This window comes from Microcebus murinus, chromosome 10 (assembly GCF_040939455.1).
Source record: "Microcebus murinus isolate Inina chromosome 10, M.murinus_Inina_mat1.0, whole genome shotgun sequence".
NCBI classification, from domain to species: Eukaryota; Metazoa; Chordata; class Mammalia; order Primates; family Cheirogaleidae; genus Microcebus; species Microcebus murinus.
The window spans coordinates 4,235,916-4,250,100 of record NC_134113.1 but is presented as its reverse complement, the minus strand read 5'-3'; the positions used below and the strand labels follow the sequence as shown (position 1 = coordinate 4,250,100).

Here is a 14,185-nt window from a genome sequence, read left to right as displayed (position 1 = left end):
GGTCCCGCCCCGAGGTGCCCAGTTACCAGAACCGTTGGGGCCGATGATGCAGGTGAACCTCCTGAAGGGGCCGATGAGCTGGCGGCCCCGCCACGACTTGAAGTTCTCCACGAACAGCAGCTCCAAGCGGCCCATGGCTGAGCCCTCGGCGCCTCAGCAACGTCCCCACACGCCGGCGAGAAAAAGCGCGGGAAGGGCCTCGCCAAATCTCGCGAGACGGGAGCGAGCCCGCGGCGAGCGCGGCGCGGTTCCTTGGCAACCGGAGTTGTTGGCGTTTCCGAGGTGGCGGCATCTCTGCGGCGTCGGCGGCGCCGGGAAAGCCCGACTGAGAGTCGCGGGGCAGATGCCTGTGCCACCGGCCCGACCTCCGAGTGCGCCAGCCTCTTCTAGGGTACAGCCTGCTTGCCTTTTGTTGTCTTTTATTCTTACCTTGCATGTTCTGAAAACCGCGTAGAATTTCCCGTCGGTTCCCAGAGCCATGGAGGTGGTGCTGCCCAGTGATCTGAAGCGGTCCGCTAACCTGGCCAAAAGGAGACACGCGGACCTGTGCAGGCAGGAACGTCTCTTCAACGCCAGGAACCGGATCATTGGGGTGAGGCCCGGGCCGAAAGGGAAAGCGGGGGAGCGAGTGTGGAGGGGCGGGGGCGGGGGGCGGGGGATAGGAGACGCGAACTTTAGGAAAGAAACTTTTTTTCTTTTTATTTCGTTATATTATGGGGGTACAGATTTTAAGGTTTCAATAAATGCCCCTTTCCCCCTCCCCCCACAAGTTTCCAGCATGACCATCCCCCAGATGGTGCACATCTCATTATGTATGTATATACCTGCCCCCTCCCACCTGCCCAATACCCTATTACTGTAGTACCTATGTGACCACTTAGGTGCTGCTCAGTTAATACCAGTTTGCTGGTGAGTATATGTGGTGCTTGTTTTTCCATTCTTGGGATACTTCACTTAGTAGTACGGGTTCCAGCTCTAACCAGGAAAATATAAGATGTGCTATATCACCATTGTTTCTTAGAGCTGAATAGTACTCCATGGTATACATAGACCACATTTTATTAATCCATTCTTGGATTGATGGGCACTTGGGCTGTTTCCACAGCCTTGCAATTATGAATCGTGCTGCTATAAACATTCGAGTGCAGGTGTCTTTTTTTGTAGAGTGTCACTGGATCTTTTGGGTAGATGCCAGTAATGGGATTGCTGGATCAAATGGTAGATTCACTTGTATCGCTTTAAGGTATCTCCATATTGCTAGGAAAGAAACTTTTGACCCAGGCACAGCTGCAAGCTCACCAGGGTGAGGGCATGGGCGGCATGGAAGGAACAGTTCGACCGTATTGACTTTGCCCAAGGTGGGAGAGACCTTAACAGGCCAAACAGTGTGCCCTGTCACTTGACAGATGGGCACTTGGGGACCCAGAGAGGAGGGCAGCTTGCCTGGAGTTAGTGGGGAAACAGAGATTAGATCTCGGTTCTCCTCCCTCCGAACCAGATTTTTTTACATTACCAGGGGTTCCTTTCTGTTCGTGCCCTTGACAAGTACCAGAGGAATTGCTGTTTTGTGCCAAGCCTGAGCCAGGTCGAGATGAGTAATAAGGCGGTCCCTGACCTTGCAGAGCTCATGGCCCAGGGGAGGAGGCAGACATTAAAATATTAAAATGCAAGTTACATTAAAATCGTATTAATCCTTTAATTCCTTTAGTGAAGCTGAAATGAAAAAAAAAATCGTATTAAAATGTAGTGGAATCAGTGCTGTGAGCGACATGAGCACTGGGGTGTCACCTGAGCGCAGACTGGGGCTGAGGGTTGGGGGAAGAATCAGAGAAGGCCTCCCAGAGGAGTTGATGTCTAAGGAATATTTTGAGGATGAGTATTTGTTAACTAAGAGAAAGGGGGAAGGAGAGGTAGGGTAAAGTTGAGAGCCAAAGAGTGTAAACAAAAGCATCCAAGTATGAAAGACCTGATATGTATGTACCTAAGACAACCCTTTTATAGTGGAGCAAGTCCAAAAAGATAAGTAGGATTCTTATCTACAGAACAAAATTATCTGGCTCTAACCCTTCTGTCTTGGTTTTACATTCCCAGGGAGACATAGAAGCCTGGAATTTTCAGCTTCGTGACCAGAAGATAAAAGAAGCAACTGAAAAAGCTAGACATGACACTTTTGGTGAGCATTTCCTGAATGCTTATCTGTTGGTATACAGCTGTGTGCCTTTAGACTCCAGTCTTTATGTAAATAATCGTCATTTTCACACTCTTCTTCCTTTTAAAATTTCTTGTGCTCGATTAACTTAATGCGCTACTTTTTTTTCTCTTAAAAGAAAAACAACTGGTGAATTCTAATGTAGATGGCAGAAAATATATTTTTAGGATAAATGTATGTTTTTCTCTGTTTTCTTAAAAAAACAGGTAGGAAAAGTCTTAAACACACAGTTTCTCTCTCTCTGTCTCTCTCTCTCTGCCCCAAAAGTTTAAGGCCTTCTTGGAGGACAGCAGTTTACACCAGATGACAAACATGCCCAAGCTCACGCCCTTGAAGAGATAGACATGATTCAAATAATGGCATTCTAGGTCTTATATCAAAATTTCAAAATAGAAAAATAGAATTTATTTCCCCTATCATGTCCAGCAATTTTAGTAACTTTTGATTTCAGTTTTTTAAAGCACCAAAGGATTTTTAAAATAGAAAAAGAGCAGGATACAAAATTATGCATATAATAAGCTATCAATTAAGGTTTTTTTTTTTTTTGAGACAGAGTCTCACTCTTTTGCCAGGGCTAGAGTGCAGTGGCATCAGTCTAGCTCACAGCAACCTCAAACTCCTGAGCTCAAGCAATCCTCCTGCCTCAGCCTCCCACGTAGCTGGGACTACAGGCATGTGCCACCATGCCCGGCTAACTTTATATATATATATATTATATATTTAGTTGTCCAGCTAATTTCTGTCTGTTTTTTTAGTAGAGACGGGGTCTCACTTTTGCTCAGGCTAGTCTGGAACTCCTGAGCTCAAATGATCCACCCACCTTGGCCTCCCAGAGTGCTAGGATTAGAGGTGTAAGCCACCACGCCTGGCCTAAGTTTTTAAAATATGCTTAGAAGAAGAAAGGAAATATATCAAAATGTTAGCAATGGTGATATTGGAGTGATAGAATTATGATTATAAGTGAAGTTTATTTTCTCCTTTATACTGTTCTGTATTTTCCAAAATTTTTACCTTTTTTATTTTTAGTTATAAAGTAATTCAAACTTACAAAAACAGTGTGACAGACACATAATGTACCTACCACCAGACTATTATAGATGTTAACATTTTGCCAAACTGCATTCAGATATCTTAATAGTACATTTTGAGAATTGTGTTATATGTATAGCTAAAGCTATTCCTTACCTCATAATTTTTCTTTTCCTTCCTCCTCAGGAGTATTTATCATTCCCAAACATTTTATACTTATACTATTTACATATGTATCCATAACAATATAAATTATTTTTGTGTGCTTTAAAACTTGCATAAATGGTATCCTATTGAATAGCTCCCTTTTTTTAAGTCTGGATCGTTGCCTTTCTTTATAACTTGGGCAATCGGTTGAATGATCGTGTCACTCACCAAAATGGAAACCATAGGATACAGAACTATTGGGAGGATGGGGAGAGATGAGCTCAGTTGGGACATGATGAGTTTGAGGTGCCTGTTTGACTTTCAGGCAAAGGAGTACAGTAAGCAGTTGGATATGTGAGTCTGGAGATCAAGAGAGAGATCCAGGCTAAACAAAAAAGATTTGAGAGTTATCAAGCACCATAGATGGTAGTTAAAGCCATGAAAAAGTAGTTCTTAACCTGAGGAGTAAGGACCCCCAGGGGGTCTACCAGTTACTTCAGGATGTCCATGTAATCCTAAAATTATCTGCAATATTCCCTCCCCTCAGAAGATTCCTGGATTTTATCACATTCTCCAGGAGTTCCATGATGTCAAAAAAAGGCTAAAAATAAGTGTGAAAAGAGAAGGTTCCGGGAGAAGCATTGGGGCTCTCCAATATTTAAGAAATGGAAGAAGACTGATAAAGAAGGACAGAAAGTTTGGAAGCAAACCATGGAAAAGAGTCACAGAAGTTAAAGTGTCAGGGTTAGGGGTTGGTATTTTTGTCTGTTCTCAGTTCTTGGTGGACTCTTGGCTGAAGAATGACAGACACCAAAAACAAGGTAAGCATGAAACAAGGTTCATTGAGGAGAGAAAGATAGGTTTACAGAGTGACAGCAAGATACATTCGCCACAGACAACAAACAGACCTCCTTGTAACAAAAAGGCTGGTATCCTATTGAATAGATCCTTTTGCAGCATATGTTTTTCATTCAGTTTTATTTTTGAAACTAAGCAGTGATCGACATATAGAGAATATTCATTTTAATTGTTTTATGGCATTTTGTTATATGAGTTAACCACAATTTCTTTACCCATTCCCTTAATGATGGTGGTTTAGATTTTTTTGACCAGATTTTTTATCATTGCAAACACTGCTGAGATGACTGTCCATGCATTATGTCCCTAGCACACATGTGAGAGCGACCTACAGGTGGAGCTGGTAGGTCATAGGTAGGCATGTTTTCAGTTTTATGGTATATTTCCAAATTGCTTTGTTGTAAGTGTACCTAGTTATGCTCCCATAAGCAGTAAATGAAAGATCTTGTTTCCCCACATTCTTACTAGTATGTGCTACTGTTAGCATTGTAAATATTTTGCCTCAAATTCATTGGATGTTTCCCATCTTGTAAGGTTGATCACCCTTTTGCAAGTTATTGATTACTCAGTTTTCTTTATAGTGATTTGCCTACTCCTATCCTTTGCCCAATTTTTGGTTGGGTTTTTTTGATGAATTTGTAGGCACTCTTTGTGTATTCCAGATACTGATCCTTTAATGGTTGTGTGACTCTTTTGGAGAGTTGTATTACTCTTACAATCACTAAAAATTAGTTTTTAAAGTGGATTCAAGTTTATTTTTTTGTCTGAATCTTAAGCTTATGTCTTTTCCAGCTGCTGAAATGAGGCATAATGACAAAATCATGTGCATATTAGAAGAACGGGAAAGGAAAGATAAGAAAAATCTCTGTAGAGCTATCAATGATTTCCAACAGAGATTTCAGAAGCCAGAAACTCGCCGTGAATTTGATCTGTCTGACCCCCTATCCCTTAAGAAAGATATTCCAGCCCGGCAGTCAGATAATGATATTCGGAATACAGTATCAGGAATGCAGAAATTCATGGGAGAAGATTTAAACTTCTACGAAAGGAAGAAATTCCAAGAGGAGCAAAACAGAGAGTGGTCCTTTCAACAGCAAAGGGAAAGGAGGAATGCCCGTGCTGTCCAAAAATGTGCAGGTAATGAAACAAAGAGACAAATTGGTCTCAATACTCTCTTCAGCAAACCAACCTCTAATTTTTATGGGTTTGTTTTTAATGTGCCTACTAATGTGCCCAGCCAGATGCTGCTCTGGCCATATGGGGAAAGAAGTCAGAGCCTGCACCCTAAGAGGGAAACGCCTCCAGTCCCATGTCAGTCATGCAGGAAACACTTTCTGAGCATGTGTCTGTGTCAGGGCCTGAGCTGGGTGCTGGAGCACAGAGGTAACTACGAATGGGTCCCTGCCCTCAGTGCGTTCACTGTCTGCTGGGAAGATGAATGGGAAATATGTAGCCCCCCGCGCCCCACTCTCCTGGGTGCTGTGGTAGAAGTTCCTACAGGGTACTGTGGGGGCGTGGTGGTCACATGTCCTCACCAGGACTCCCCAGGGAACCTACTGGGCAAAGGTTCTGTGGCGTGAAATGGCCTCTCTCTGTGAGGGAGCTGCAGAAGACCCAGTCAACCTTACTTTCACTAAAGCCATTGGCGTTCTGCTCTACCAGTTCTTTCCACACATACTCTTAGTGGCATTTGAGCCTCCTGGCCACTTCCTGTGCCAGGAAGACACAGCAGTAAAGACCACAACATCCTTGCTCCCAGGGGGCATATCAGCGAGTGATGAGATGATGATGATGAGCTGAGATGGAGACAAAACAAGGAGCTGGGATGGAGCAAGGCTCTCTGTCCCCTTGAGCCCCTCCTCTCTGCTTGCTAATTTACAGTCTCCTTGATCAGTTCATCCTCCTCCCAGATTCCTCTTCTCTCACTCTACTCTCCATGAGTGATATCTCCCCAAATCATCGTGTCCCATTCTCCCTGAACCACTCCTACCAGACTTCTGCCCTCCTCCCTCCACTGGAACCGCACTGGCCAACCTCCCCAGGCCCCTCCAATGTGCCTAATCCAAGGTCAGTTTTTGATCTCCATCTGGACCTATCAGCAGCATGAGATACAGTTGATCACCTCCTCCTCAAAATATTCATGTGATTTGGCTTCCAGGACACCACTCTCATGCTGATTCTCTTCCTGCCCAGTCCTTTGTTGGTTTCTCCCCATCTTCTGAACTTCTAGATGTTGTGTATCAGTGCTCTCTGGGCCTCTCTTCTCTGTTAAACTCATCCCTGGGTAATCTCATCTAGTCTCAGGCTCTAAATAGCACCTATAGGCCATCATTTCCCAAGTGTGTATGTCCAGCCTGGCCTCTTCCCTGAATCCAGACTCATAAATACATCCAATTGCTTTTAGTGTCTTTAATACACTTGTCAAATTCAGTGCAAGTCCAGTAACACCCTGCTCTTCGCCCCCAATTACCTAAGTGAGGTGTCCCCAGCATTTTCTCTCTTAGTCCTGCATCCTTTCTTCTATGGGCCTATCACAGTTTGGATTAACACATTTATTTTGGGGTTCATACATTTCCTGTTATCTCATCTCCTTGACAGCAAGTTCTAGTAAGGCAGAAAAAAACCTTTATGTTTTATTAACCATTATGTACTGCATTCCCAGCCAAGTGGGTGGCCTATGCCAGGCTCTTTTTTTTTTTTTTTTTTTTGAGACAGAGTCTCACTCTGTTGCCCAGGCTAGAGTGAGTGCCGTGGCATCAGCCTAGCTCACAGCAACCTCAAACTCCTGGGCTCAGGTGATCCTCCTGCCTCAGCCTCCCGAGTAGCTGGGACTACAGGCATGTGCCACCATGCCCAGCTGATTTTTTCTATATATATTAGTTGGCCAATTAATTTCTTTCTATTTATAGTAGAGATGGGGTCTCACTCTTGCTCAGGCTGGTTTTGAACTCCTGACCTCGAGCAATCCGCCCACCTCGGCCTCCCAGAGTGCTAGGATTACAGGTGTGAGCCACCGCGCCCGGCCTATGCCAGGCTCTTAAAGGCTGTATGTTGAATGAATGAATGAACAAATGAAGGATGAGAGATGAGTTTGACACGCACAGAGGCCAGAAATTCTAAGCTAAAGAGTTTGGTGTTTGTTTTTGGAGGTAATGAGGAGACCCACAAGCACAAATACCAATAAAGAAACTTCTTTTTTTCTTTTTCTCCCTTTTTGTATTTTTTTTTCCTCTCTCTCTCGTTTATTTTATTTTTTTTTTCTTTCATTTTTTTCCCTCATAGCTCTTCTTTCCCTGGGAATGAAGAAACTTCTGATCAATGCCTTTCTTAAAAATTTAACAACCCTGCCAAGCAGGTATTGTCCTGCCTCCATAAGGACACAGAGGCTCAGAGAGGTTAAGTAATAGTTGAGGTTAACAGAGCTAGGGCATGTGTGGGCTGGGATGTGAACCAGCTCTGTTCGACTCCAAATCTTTACATTTTGCTGTTTGGACCTTCCACTTTGATGACTCCTCCTCCTCCTCCTCTCCCTTACCCCGCTGGCCTGGCAAAGTCCTATTGCCATACTACAAATATCTGTAACCTGGCATCCCTTCCTCCATGGAGGCCTGTCTGGTTTCCACAGCCCCTTTTTCTGGGCTTCCCCATTCCTTGTCCACTATTAGGATGTAGCTGCCTCCTGGCAGAACAGGGATAGCAAGGAGCACACCATCAGCCAATCCTGGAACCACAGCAGACATCACCCACCCACAGTACTGATCACTAGCACTCATTGAGTGCCAGGCACCCGTCTAGGAGCTCTACTTGAATTTGTTATCCAGCTCTCCCTGTAGCCTTGGAAGGCAGGTCCTATAGTCATCATTCCCTCCCTTGTTCTCCTGGTTGAGGACATGGTGAGAGGTGAAGGCAGAACAACCACACTGCAGGGTGCTCAGCACGCCTGGGAAGGCGCTCCTGGTAGGCAACTCGGTCTGATTGCATCTTGCCTCCTTTCAGAGAACCTCTACACAGAGACAATGCTGCAGTTTGATGAAACAGCCAGGCACCTACAGAAGCTGGAAAGTGCCACCAAAAAGGCAGTTTGTGCAGCTGTGAAAGAATTCAACAAGAACCAGGTATGTATCCCCCCAGCTCAGTGTCTGGAGGGGAGGACAAGCACGCAGCAGTGTCCTGGGGCTCTCTGGTCTCCCTGGGAAGGTCCCTGGGATCCCAGTCAGCCTGCTCTCTCAGTCACACCACCAACCCTGGCAGAGCCCAACAGGAGCTGCCCAGTTACAAGATGATGAGACCCAGTCCCCATCCTCAGTTCTGAATCTAGGAGCCATGCAAGCTGGGGAGGTCACCTACCTTTCTAAACCTCAGTTTCTTCTTGTGTAACATGAGGACAGTAACACCTACCTAGACTGATACCCCAGCACTGCTCCGATGCCTGATACTGGTTGCAGTTCTTTAGCACCACTCAGAGCTCCTCTTTGCCAAGAAGAGGTACACAGCTGCCCATTAATGGGAGTAATGGTGATGATGATGATGGTGCCTAGCTCAGACTTTGGTGTCTCCTGAAGCTGCCTCCTCCTATCTAAACTCTGGCCCACTTCCTCCGACACAGTCCTCTCCCCTCCAACCCCATGCTAAAGTTGCTTTAAGTTCTCTATTCCTTTTGGAAATTATACCCCACCCCTCAAGGTTTTCTTTTCAGATGCAACTATATTTCTTGGGTGGGCACAGGCTTGGCCTGGATTAGTTTATCAGATTAGCTTGTCACCTAGAACTATAGTCTCCAAAGAAGGCTTGCCGTGCAAGATAATCCATAGAAGAAAACATTAGAACTTTGCAACACATTTATTTTTAGCCTCGTCACTTTTATTCCTGTGTTTGTGTGTAATTGATAAAGCACATGTTCTATTTATGGCATAGTAGTATCACATTGTGAACTGTATATATTGGAGACAGAAGCTCAAAAATGTTCTACTAATAGGGGTATGCAATCACAAATCCTGGAGACCAAAGAATGTTGCTTTTCACAGCAGGGAGAGGAATGAGGAGGGCAAACTGCCAGTGATGGCAAGGACCAAAGAGCAAAACAAGACACCCAGAGTCACTAGGCCAGGGAAGTAGCTCCCTGCTTTGGCACACTGGGACAAAGATCTGGAAGTCTTATGTACACACCCAACAGGTAGTGATCCCCTCAGCCTGACCCCCACCCAGCAGTGCTCAGGCAGCCAGGGGTCCAAGAATACACCTACATCCATGCCTGACAAGTCTAACCCCCACCCCCAGACTCTGGCTGCTTTTAGCACATCCTTCTTCCAAGGGCCCAGTGAAATTATCTGTACATTTGCTCCAGAATCCCCTGGAGTCAGAGTATCTTCCTTAATGTGTTCCCCTGCTTAGGCCATGGAGTCGGCGGCAAGGAAAAAGCAAGAGAAAAAGCAAGAAGAGGAGGACAACCTGGCCGAGATCTCCAGCCTCCTGCATGGGTCCCTGCTCTCTGAGAACCCGCAGCAGGCAGCCAGCTCCTTTGGGCCCCACCATGTGATCCTGGACCGCTGGAAGGGCATGACCCAGGAGCAGCTGGAGCAGATCCGCCTGGTTCAGAAACAGCAAGTCCAGGAGAAGCTGGTGCCTGTCCCACCCCTCCTAGCACAGCCCAAAGACTGGGCCTCTGTGCTGCCCCTGCCTTCCAGGCATAGATCTAGTTACAGCAGCTGTCGCACTCTGCCCTAGAAGCTGCCCTCAAGGAGTTTTCATTCTAGGGGGTGGGGGTGGGTGGGATGACAAGAGCCAGATATTAATAATCCCATATGGAAATTAAGAATACAAAAGCACAAAGGGAAAAACAGCACATTAAATCTCCCCACTCAAAAATACCGCCCTGCCGTGCCCTTCAGTGTCCTCTCTTCCCACCCCCTTTTATGTGCGTGGAGGTAGTTGGGAAAACTGAGGTCATGCAGAGAGTATTGGGCTGTCTGCTTTGCTCTTAGTCCGGGGGAGTGTGTCCTGTGTCATTTCGTATTTGTGACCAAGCAGCTGTGTGATGACCCAAGGTCCTTCAAACAGCCTCACTTTATAGGTGGAGGCACTGAGGTTCACAGGAGCCAGGTGACCTGCCTCACAGGTGACCCAGCCGGGCACCAGCCTGCCTTTCAGTCCTGGGTAGGGGCTGACCCAGGCCTGTGGGGCTACTGGACACTCTACCCCTGCTCAACCGGTGGGAGCAGGCTCTGCCCTAAAACCCTGGGAAGGGGGTGGAGGGGACTTACCTTCAGCCCTGACCCAGTGAGCTTGCTGCTTTTGTCCACTAGGGAGAAGGGGCACTGATAAAGTAATCCACATGGGAGTATGAGAGGGCAGGCACAACTCCCTCCCTCTGGTCTACTCCAGTTTCCTCTTCTAGGGCTTCATGGTTTTCATAGAGCCACGTGGAGGGCAGTGAGGAATGAGCTGAAATGCAGAAATTCAGGGGCCAGGCTGCCCCTCCCCCCAGGATTGTGACCTTTTTGTCATTGGGTAGGGCTGTGGTATCAGCAAGTTCTAGTTCAGCCAGGTGGAGCAGCACGCAGTGCCTGTGGAGCTGGTATCTGACTGCTGACCAAGCGAGGGAACCCTCCTGAGGATCCAAGGAGGGAAGACCCAGGACTCAGGCCTGCACATGGGCAGCTGGGGCTGGGGCCACTGTTGGAATTGAGCCCCTACTGTCTCTTCAGGAGTCAGAGGATGGCCCACAGCTCTGAGGGTGGGGAACAGCTGGGCCACATGGAATGAGGGCTTCCTGCATGACACTGGTCTCTGAGCCTCAGTTTACCCATCTGTAAAATGAGAGGAGGGGCTCTTTGGCTCAGGAAAGGTGAGTCATCTTTCCTCCCTCCAGAGGCTCCAGGAGGAAGAGTACCAGCGAGACATGGACTGGGACCGGAGGCGGATCCAGGGGGCCCGCGCCAACCTGCTGTTGGAGCGCCAACAGCTGCGCCAGCAGCGAGACCTGCGTAGGGCTCTGGACAGCAGCAACCTCCGCCTGGCCAGGGAGCAGTGCTTGCAGTGAGTGCCTTGTGGGTGGCCCGGCGGAGGGGCTGGGGATTGTGGGCTCAAGGTTGGGGAGCGGACACCACTCCTGGGACAGTCCTCACCTGGGCACCAGGGACCTCTAGGTTCAGACAAGGGTTGGCAGACCCACAGGTCACTGCTGCGCATGCGGAGTGTGCTCACGGAGAGCACCGGAAGCCCCAGGGAAGGGCTTCAAGTCACTGGGAGAGTCGGGAAGGGGGAGGCTTCAGGCTGAGATCACTGCAAGGAGGGGCTCCAGGGCTGCCCAGAACAAGCCTGGAGTCTCTGGGTTACAGACAGGACCCCTAGAGTAGTTCAGAGTTCCAGCAACAAGAAATGTGGATAAATAGGTGAGCTTGCAACTGAAAACACAGTATTTACTTATCTATTTCTCAGGCTCTTGGCTTGAACTCAGAAAGGACTGGTATCTTCTCCAATCAGAGGTCTGATTACCGGTGGGCCCATCTCTTGTCCTTACCTCTGTTAGGGGCTTAAAAGGAGCATTAAGAGATGATATGACTAATCAAATGGGATGAGCAAAGCATCTTTACACTCACACCCATGGAAATTTAATTTAACAATATCTGCAAGTTTCACTGGTGCCAGTCCCTATTCTAACTGCAGTGTGATTGTCAAATGAACCTCACTGCTGAGAAGCAGTTGAGGTGGGTCATGTTTTTGAGCTCATTAGAGTTGATATGTATTCTTTATCTTGGGGATAATACACTAATAAAAAGTTTGTGGCTTTTTAGGAAAAAAAGTAGAGTGTTTTCAAAGTAAACATATTTACTAATCATTTTTTCTCCTTTTGTTTTATCAGGAAAAAATATATGAATGAAGTCTCTAGAAGTCAACCCACAGAAGATTACTTCAAACAATTTAATTCAAGAGGTCGATAATGAAAAAGACATCCTCATTCCCCTCATTTATGTATAAATTACAGCAACCTTAAAGAGTCACATTTATTTTTTTAAAAAAGTATACTCCTTGGTCCAGAAGTACTCTTCAACTTTAATTGTCTACTGTGGACAAAACATTTACCAAAGCTCTCCTTTGTGTTTCTGTAAGGAACATTAGTTTCTGTTCAACTAAACTCAGCTCAGCAAAGCTCTCAAGTGCAGCTCCTGCTGCTGTGGGTGCAGGGAAGAAGCAGGCATGGGCTTGCTCAGGAACATTCTAGAGAGAGAGTATTTGAGGTGGGCTTGTGTATTACTGAAACTCTAGGTTGAACTGCCGTAACGGCTACTGCTTACATATGTTAACTATGTGCAAGGCATCGTTCCTAACACTTTGTGTAGAATTAGCTAATGTGATCCTCACGACAGCTGGTGGTGGGTATTTTTACCACTCACATTTCCTAGTTGAAGAACCTGAGCTATAGACACATTAAATGACTTGGCAAGATCACACTGCTAGGAAGTAGCAGAGCTTGGTGTTGAACCCAGGGAATCTGGCTCTCAGCCACTTCACTGGAATGGCTCATGGTAACAAGAGACCCAAAACAGCAGTGACTTCAATAAAGTGGAGGTTTATTTCTTGCTCTCATAAAAGTCCAAGCTGTTATGGTAACCCAGGCTCCCTCCAGCTTTTTACTCTGCCCTCTTCATCCCCACACACAGCTCCCATCCTGTGGTCCAAGCTGCCAGCTCCCGCCATAATGCCACCCTCTGGCCAGGAGGAAGGGGGATAAAGAAGGGGGTGGTGGGTGGCATGCTACTTCTCCTCTTTAACTACATGGCATAGAAATTGTACATTTCACCTCTGCTTATATCCTACAGGCCAAAATTTAGTCATGTGACCACACCTAGTTGAATGGAGGCTGGGAAACTTAGCTGGCTCACCATGTAACCATTCAAGGTAATCATTCCATAATGGTATAAAAAAATGGAAGAGGCAGGGCGTGGTGGCTCACGCCTGTAATCCTAGCACTCTGGGAGGCCGAGGCAGGCGGATTGCTCGAGGTCAGGAGTTCAAAACCAGCCTGAGCAAGAGCGAGACCCCATCTCTACTATAAATAGAAAGAAATTAATTGGCCAACTAATATATATATATATATATATATATATATATATAAAATTAGCTGGGCATGGTGGCGCATGCCTGTAGTCCCAGCTACTCGGGAGACTGAGGCAGCAGGATCGCTTGAACCCAGGAGTTTGAGGTTGCTGTGAGCTAGGCTGATGCCATAGCACTCACTCTAGCCTGGGCAACTAAGTGAGACTCTGTCTCCAAAAAAAAAAAAAAAAAAATGGAAGAATACATATTAGGGGACAATGGTCTACCACAACCTTGAGTGACTTGGAATTTGCCAGACAGGAGGGAAGGGAAGGCATTCTGCACTGAGAGTGGGGAGTAAGTATAACAATAGTGGGGGTCTCTAGCTCTAAGGCCCAGGAATGACTAGGTCCTGCCCAGTTACCCATTCCTTCCCCACATGGGTTTCTTGAAGGGCCATATACCCAGGACCAGTGATAGCAGCTCTTGGCATTTTATCATTGGCTGAGATAGAGCCAGATACGCCAATGCAAGTAGCTTAGCTCACCTTCCCCCTCCATCTGAATTCAACTCTGGTTCTTCTCGTGCTCACTGGCTGATGTTTAACTGGAGCTTGAGAACTCGTAGGGTTTTCCCAGGTGGATAAATTGGAGTTGGACTCACTGACAGGTATAAGAAAAGGCACTGGGGTATACAAGAGAGGAGAAGTGACCAGAACATGGTTTACTATGGTCCATGCGTAGAGCACCTGGGAGGCAGGTGGGGTGCAGGGGCCTCTGGTCAAAGCTTAAGAAGCAGGCAGGGCTGGACGAGGAGGCCAGGGGCAAAGGGGAGCTCAGAGAGAGCTATCAGCCAAGCAGAGACAGGCTAGGTGTGCATGTTTCAGAAAGATGGGCTCAGCAGCCA

The 14,185-nt window shown here is 46.7% G+C and overlaps 2 protein-coding genes across 2 annotated transcripts in view; one reads left to right on the top strand and one right to left on the bottom strand.

Moving 5' to 3' along the window:
- Positions 1 to 186, bottom strand: part of SMC1B (structural maintenance of chromosomes 1B) — an 89,565-nt gene extending 89,379 nt beyond the window's left edge. Inside the window, 1 exon segment of the mRNA XM_076007828.1 lies at positions 27 to 186. Coding sequence (XP_075863943.1) covers positions 27 to 135 — 109 coding nt within the window. The 5' untranslated portion in view covers positions 136 to 186.
- A 57-nt stretch (positions 187 to 243) lies between these two features.
- On the top strand, positions 244 to 12,391 carry RIBC2 (RIB43A domain with coiled-coils 2). The gene is made up of 7 exons (XM_020287823.2): positions 244 to 592; positions 2,092 to 2,173; positions 5,036 to 5,380; positions 8,240 to 8,358; positions 9,635 to 9,862; positions 11,112 to 11,278; positions 12,105 to 12,391. The coding sequence occupies exons 1-7, from the start codon at positions 479 to 481 to the stop codon at positions 12,181 to 12,183; spliced, it is 1,134 nt and encodes a 377-aa protein (XP_020143412.2). The 5' UTR covers positions 244 to 478; the 3' UTR covers positions 12,184 to 12,391.
- Positions 12,392 to 14,185: the final 1,794 nt, after the last annotated feature.